The sequence below is a fragment of the Diplotaxodon limnothrissa genome, linkage group LG23 (assembly GCF_057381915.1).
Source record: "Diplotaxodon limnothrissa isolate DT_005_m linkage group LG23, D_limnothrissa_male_GT1.1, whole genome shotgun sequence".
NCBI lineage: Eukaryota > Metazoa > Chordata > Actinopteri > Cichliformes > Cichlidae > Diplotaxodon > Diplotaxodon limnothrissa.
Genome location: NC_140617.1, coordinates 43,024,734 through 43,032,002, shown reverse-complemented (window position 1 = coordinate 43,032,002; position 7,269 = coordinate 43,024,734). Strand labels below are relative to the sequence as shown.

The window sequence follows — 7,269 nt, the reverse complement described above, 5'->3', positions numbered from 1 at the left end:
TTATTTCAAGTCGTCTCTCTTCAGGCCACAGTGTGTACAGATGCCAGGTTTCGGGATGTTGCTCGGCGAGTTGCTGTTTTCAGCCATATTGCTGGTATTGCCAGGTAGTTGCTGCAGGTAGCGGTGGTCATAATAATCAGGCTGTTCCTGTTCTTGATTGCTCCACTGCAAATAAAGCTCCCTCTCATCTGTTAAAATAAGCATAGATTACAAATCAGACCCGGAGAAACACCATCCTCTGTTAAAGTGTTGGTAAGAAAAAAGGTAAAACCTGCTATTACTGAGAAAATGGCTTTGATGGGGTTGTGTCAACTAAACACAAAAGGATAAATAAAAGGATAAATAAAAATAAGTTGATCTCCTTTGCAGTAAACGTACACAACTAAGACAACGTTGTGGTGTGCCGGAGTTACATGGTTCATGTGGAGTTTGGATCAGACTGCATGTGACCCTGCAGTTTTAGGCCGCTCAATCATTATGTCAGTAAAATTAAAAAAAAAGGCTCCAGTTAAGTGTTATCATCTTAAATAAGAAAGAGCATTGCTTGCATTTGCAGCATGGCTTTTTTGAAAGATCAGGTTTAGATGCCTCGTCCATAATTTAACAATATTTTCAAAACATATTTGAGTCATCTGCAGTTTGAAATGTCTTTAACCTGCTACCATTACATTAACTTAAGTCTAAATATAAATATAGTGGTCCTAGCACTGCACCTTGGGGAGCTCCACAAGTAACCTTTCAGAAGTTTAGACTGAAATGAAGCTTCTTAAGTAACTAACAGATTATATGCAGTGGTTTTAAAATAACTAAAAAAATAAAAATAAAATCTCACCGTTTAGTCGCACATGCTTTTTTCGTCTGATCCGGATACAACAAACGATGACAATTAGGATCAAAATCAGAACAATACCTGATGAGGATGAAAATAAATTGTATTAGACATGTAAAGTAAAGAGTTTATGTATTTGAATCCTGTGTTCATTGCTTCAAGCTTAATTGCTCTGCATTTCAGCAATGCCACACATGTTAAAATGTAAGGATTACACAGAAGACACAACATACCTGCTCCACCACCCACTAAAACCCAGATGCTAATTCCAAATATTGTTTCAGAGAAAACTTCAGGAATAAAACAAGAGAAGAAGAAAAGAATCTTATTATGATATGAGCTCACGAACATTTGGAAAAAGGCAAATTTAAACGTTTGCAGAGTTGACAGCAAGTAATACTTACCAGGCTTATAGCAGATTTGTTGAACAGGCAGACTGATCTCAGAGCCGATGGTGTTAGAAACATTGCAAGAGAAATGGGAGTTTGCCACGTCTTTGGCTACTCTCGTCACCGTCTTCCCTTTTTCTGCCAACTGTTTACCATCCTTAAACCATTCAATCTTCTCATTCTGTGGGAGAAAACACAATTAGTAGATTAGTTGAAGGCTTAGAGTGTGTGTGTGTGTGTGTGTGTGTGTGTGTGTGTGTGTGTGTGTGTGTGTGTGTGTGTGTGTGTGTGTGTGTGTGTAGTTTTTTGTTTCATTTTGTTTTTCTTGTTTTTCCAGTGCACGGCTCAGAATATAAGAGTATTTTTCTTTTTGTGTGTGTGGTGACTCTGTACAATTAACTGTGGAATTAATAATTTGACAGACAAATTCTTAAATACATTTCAGCATTTTAATCAGTGGGTCGTTGTCTTTGTGTCTTTTGTAAAAAACTAAACTAAACTTAATTAATCAAAATTTAAAACATGAGGCAAAGAGAATGATTGCCAACAGAAGCCAAATTCAGCTGAAATTAGATTAGCTGTATCCCATTTTATATATTAAAATAATATGTGCACATAAATCTTGCTGTTTCAGCTGCATTTTACAGTCAACACAGTTCAACTGCTTGGTTTCAGTGGAGGGGAAATGAGACCTTTGTCCACAGATTCTTCAGCAGCTTAATTATAAGTTGTTTGAGGAACTCACTGTTAGGATGCCTGGGTCGTCGACCCAGGGTTTTTGAGTTTTTGATATTATTTATACTTCCTAGTTTTTGGTTTCTTTGAGTTCCGTCTTATGGCTTATGTCTCTGTCGTCTTTAGTTGCTCTGTCTCCCCTATCACCTGCATCCCCTTGTCTAGTTCGCGTCTATGTGTATCTTAAGTTCCTATATCCCCGTGTTCAGTCAGTGTTTGTGTCTGCCCTGTTCCCTTTGTAGTGCCTGCATGTGAGTCTGTGTCTTTGTTCAGTCTGTGTTATGTGTTTCCTGTTTTACTTTGAAGGTCTCTGTCTTTTCTCAGTGTGTTCAGGTTATGCTTCTTTGGTCTCGTCAGTTCTGATTTGCCCCAGCTGTGTTTCCCTCCTGTTACCCATTCCCTGATTGCTCCCTCTGTGTATTTAAGCCCTGTGTTTCTCTGTGTCCGTGTCGCGATCTACCGTTTATTTTGCTGTGTGTTTTGCCTGTCCACCGGTGTAAGTTTATTTTGAGTTTTTCTAGTTATGTCATGTTGCGTTCAGCATTAAAGCCTTTTTGAGTTCACGTCTGTCTCCGGAGTCTGCACCTTGGGTCCTATTCCTGACTGCACACAGCCTCACCTAACACTCACTACATGGAAATGTCAATAAAACATGAAATATTGTCCTCACCTGACCAACACTGCAAGTAAAACTGACTCTTGTCTTATCGCCTGTACACGTCATCGTCACATTGGGCTTCTGCACACGGTCTGAGTAAAGAAAATTTGATTATATCAACATTATATGAACTGCTGATAATACATTAAAAAAGTAATAAGACTGCATCACAAAATTAGACAGTAACTTTAGTATATCAATGAGCCAGCAGTTTTCTGTGGGTTAAATGCGTGACTAACATAGAAACAGATAAAACATTTGCTATACATTTGTATTACCAAAATGAATGTATGTATAATGTGTTGTTACTTACCTAATACACACAAATGCACACTTGGTAAATTTCCCCCCACATTCACTCCCTCTGTGTTGTAAACCTCTGGTCTGTATTGTCCTGACTTGTCTTTGGTCAGTTTTGTCAGCTTTAGTGATCCAGTTGAATCAACATCATCATTTTTCCCTATCATCACCTGTTTCTGTCTGCGACTAAAGATTACGCTTGTGTCCTTGAACCATCTCAGGTTATCTGATTCCTTCAACTCATATCTAAGTGGCACAGTAAAGCTTGATCCTGTTGCAGCGTACACACAATCATCCTGAGAGCCTTTGAAACAGAAAGATGAAGAAAGAGATTAGCCATGTTAGCTGTAAAGAGATCACAATGCACAAAGAAAGTATCAGGCACTAACATTTACATTCTGTTTGCAAATTGTAAAATATTTCTAACTTAGAGGGGACATTAGCAGGCTGTAAACATAAATATACCAAAACTAATGACTTTGTGCACAGCATTAAACACATTTCCTGCATGTCCAAATGTCTCTGAGTGGCTTTTTTGTAAGAAATTACTAAAAACCCATCAGGAGATGTTCGATACGTTGTTTTAATTTGATAAATCACTGACAATCAGCTGATATTTCAGAATAAGGTTTTTGTCTTTTTTGGTCTTCCCAATAAAAGTCGACTACTGTAGAAGATGATCACGTTTTTAGATTGATCTCTGTGTAGGTTGAGTTCTTTTAATCTGCTACATTTGTGCGTGCGCTACAACAAGTTTATACACTCGCTGTGTAGCTGACAAATGTCTATGATAGGACAGATCACTGAGGCTCAATGATTGTTATCTCATATCCTGTTGTTTCTCTTCAGACCACCGTGCACATTTAAACATAAACTAAACCTAACTTTAGTTTGTCGTCAGTTGTGAGCACCAGATAATATTTTTTAAAGGCACATGGCATTTCTTCATGATTATGAGACACTGAGAAGACAATTAGACGTACTCAGTAAAATGGATTTTGCAATCACTGAACAACTTGACAGTTTCATTTTCTATTAGGGGAACCCACAGGAAATCAGAGGTTATATCAGTCGTCTGCTCAAGAGTCACAACATTAATATTTTCCAAAGTGATAACAAGAAAATAAGCTTCTTGTTATCACTAATTTTGAGACGCTAGTCAAAGCTGGTTGAGTGCCTTTGTTCAGAGGCAGTCACAAAGTGACTCGTGGGTAATTGCCCCACACCTTTCATGTAGCAAAAAAGGAAGAGAAAAGGCATTATCTTTTAAAATTTTAACCATAAGTTTTCTGTTTCTCTCCATCTTAACCACAAGCGGTTCTCAAGACTCTAACCCAGAGAGCTCTGAGCGTCTGCCCGTGACCGTTACCACTTCCCTGTGACTCTTGCATGCCTTTCCTAAAAAATGCCTCTCACAACTTTACAGTTGCAGAAAAGACAAAAAGGCATTTATCTTTATAACTGTCATGTGAGAATGTCTTCTTTTTTTTTTTTGGTAAAAATTGTAAAGATTGTAAAATTCAAACACAACCAGTCAACATGATGCATGACCTGCAAAGAAAACTGTCAAAAGGCATCACTGACATCGTGTGAAGATCACTTATTCCTGTAAATAGTGCTGAAATAATCACAACATTCAATGTAAAACTAAGAAGAAGTGAAGTGATGCAGTTTATGACTTATAGATTCCACAGATGGGGGTGAAGCGCTGCAGCGCTACGCCCCACTCTGTGTGTGGTTGACTTCAACCTACGTGGATTTTGTTACTCATCATTTAAATGATTTTTTTTAAATTCGAAAGTCTTTATGTAAAGACAGTGATAACTTTAATTAAGTCCAGTCCAGTGAAGACAAACTAGTTTTTCTTTTTAGTCAGCACTGTTCAGTTTCTGAGTCCTCAATTGAGGAATGAAGCCAAATTTGCATTTCATAAGTACGAAACAAACTCTTAATGATGGTAAATGACAGCGCAGAATAATAAACAATTAACGAGATGAAATTGAATCTAAGTTTTTAAATAAAATAATTATATTTATGCTTTAGTTCATCAACTACAACTAAATGAAGGCATTTTTACGTAGGAGCTTTTTAGTGGGAGCTTCTTACAGAAAAAAAGGACTGCATGCTACATAGCAACAGATCAAATGTCTGTGATGTGTTAAAAAATTATTCAGTGTGCAGCTAAACACATAAATGATTTTATCTTTCAAAAACATTTGAATTTTGACACTTAACATTTGAAATTAAAGCCATAAACTTTGGATTTTAAAGCTAATTGCTTATACAGTTCACCAAAAACTACACCTGACAGCATACAGAGATGAAGTGTAGCGTACCTGTGGAGGCAGTGATGAAGCAGCAGAGCAGAACCACGGCGATGGTGGCAGCAGAAGCCATCTTCTTCTTCACTGTTGTCATCACATTCAGCTAACAGCCGCTTTCCATTTTAGAGGTTGTTTCCTGTCAGAGCATGGTATCATCACGTTTACGTGCGTGCGCATGTATGGTTTTGAAGGGAAGTGATCCAAGAAGCCTCATCTGCTTTCACAGATAAAGAACAAAGTAAGTGTGACACTTAGAACAAAGACTTTGCTTTTTTAGGTTTCTTGCTTCAGCAAATATATTTAAATATAATCTCCAGTTAGAGATGTTCAAGAGGTAACCGAAAACTCAAATACAAACTGTCCTAATTTGGGTGATAATTTGTAATTTAGACATAAAATATAAATGTATGTTTTTCTGAAATGACTTCCTCTTAAAATCTGATAATACAAACTGATTTTTCTTGTTACTGCTACAGCGTCCTTTTTGTTGGTGTTTTTCCTTTCACTGTCAAGCAAAGAAAATGAATATTCCATCATTATTTTGTAAAATTAAAAGTGTATTTTATTTTAAATAATTGAAAATAAACACCTCTGTGAGTGTAATGTGGCCAATAAAGTGTGTATTCTTAATTTCAGGAGATTCGGGGTGTCCCATGAAGCAAGATTAATGGGTTATTGAGATAAGCTGAATGTGAGTCAGAGCTCAAACTCTGCATCATGTTGTCACTGAAACTTTTAAGTACTCCTGTTTGGACGTTGATGCAGAAAATGTTATCATGAAGGATACCAACTGAGTACTAATGATTGTTATTGAGGTAGGGAGTGAGTAGCTTTGCCCTCTGCAGTTTGTGTGTAAGTGCAAAAGCTTACAGCACCTGGTATTCCCAGGCGGTCTCCCACCCAAGTCCTGACAAGGCCCGACCATGCTTAGCTTCCGAGATCAGACGAGATCGGGCTTGTTCAGGGTGGTATGGCCGTAAGCGAGAAAGGATGTCCGAAACTGCCTTTTTGAGGCTGACAAAAATGTCCTATGTAACAATTCTAATACATGTGAGTACACGAGAGGAAGACACCCAACAATGAGTTGAAACATTAACTTGTTATTTATTCCTGCTTAAAACAGATTATTATGGATTTCAAAATCTTATTTGGATTTTGTGTGTACCCATTCATTTTATTTATATACACGTCACAGTTTACATTTTAAAATAGACAGAAACTGCTAAATTAGGCACACTTGTAATTATCCAATTTTTTTTGCATTAAAAAAAAATCTAAATCTGTGTTTTATTACTTGTTTACTTATGTTTAATGTCAGAAAAAGTAATAATGATTTAACTTAATTTAACTTAATTAAAACAAAGATAAAACATACATCTTAAGATGTAAATCAATCACTGTACAGGTCACTTAATAATTTACAGACATACATACACATTTCATACATTTAAAGACCTTTATGTGCCATCATATTCAAAAATTTGTATTAAAAAAATAAAATGACTGTTAAATTAGAAATTATTATTAAAATTAATCTCTGGTGGACCGACCACCAACAGGAGCTATTGCAGGTGTTCGGCAGCAGTTTGGGGTGGAGGCTCTGGTCCGATCTCCGGCTGGTAACACTGGCTTTAAATACCCAGAGCATCACCTCTCTGATGGAGAAGGAGCCTGAGGTAGGTGGGGGTGAGGTTGAGGAACACTTACTGGAGATTCATATATATCTTCATGAAGGTCCAGAGCCTTTGATTGGACGCATTGCCAGACTGTGTGTCAGCAGCAGAACCCTCTGTAATAATAAATGAATTATAAATCCAGAAATATACAGTTGTGTCAGTTTAGGTTTGACATTTTTAAAGGGAATCACTGAAGAGGTTTTGGGAGGCGGCCCACACGTTCTACTACTATAAATGTGACTTATGACTTCCCCGTGCAGTTTTTAATCACTGCAAGCGTCTGCACATCGTCTGAACTTTGGTTATACGAATCTTATATTAGATTTATTTTATATTATGTCCAGTGGTACAAAATCAG

The 7,269-nt window shown here is 37.1% G+C and overlaps 1 protein-coding gene and 1 pseudogene across 1 annotated transcript; both read right to left on the bottom strand.

Moving 5' to 3' along the window:
• On the bottom strand, positions 1 to 5,329 carry LOC146608781 (T-cell surface antigen CD2-like). Its single transcript, XM_085347776.1, has 7 exons — positions 5,248 to 5,329; positions 2,925 to 3,215; positions 2,624 to 2,703; positions 1,234 to 1,399; positions 1,063 to 1,119; positions 833 to 910; positions 1 to 188 (listed from the first exon to the last, which is right to left on the bottom strand). Exons 1-7 carry the CDS (start codon positions 5,327 to 5,329, stop codon positions 1 to 3), a joined length of 942 nt encoding a protein of 313 aa, XP_085203902.1.
• Positions 5,330 to 6,098: 769 nt separating this feature from the next.
• On the bottom strand, positions 6,099 to 6,217 carry LOC146608780 (5S ribosomal RNA; annotated as a pseudogene).
• Positions 6,218 to 7,269: the final 1,052 nt, after the last annotated feature.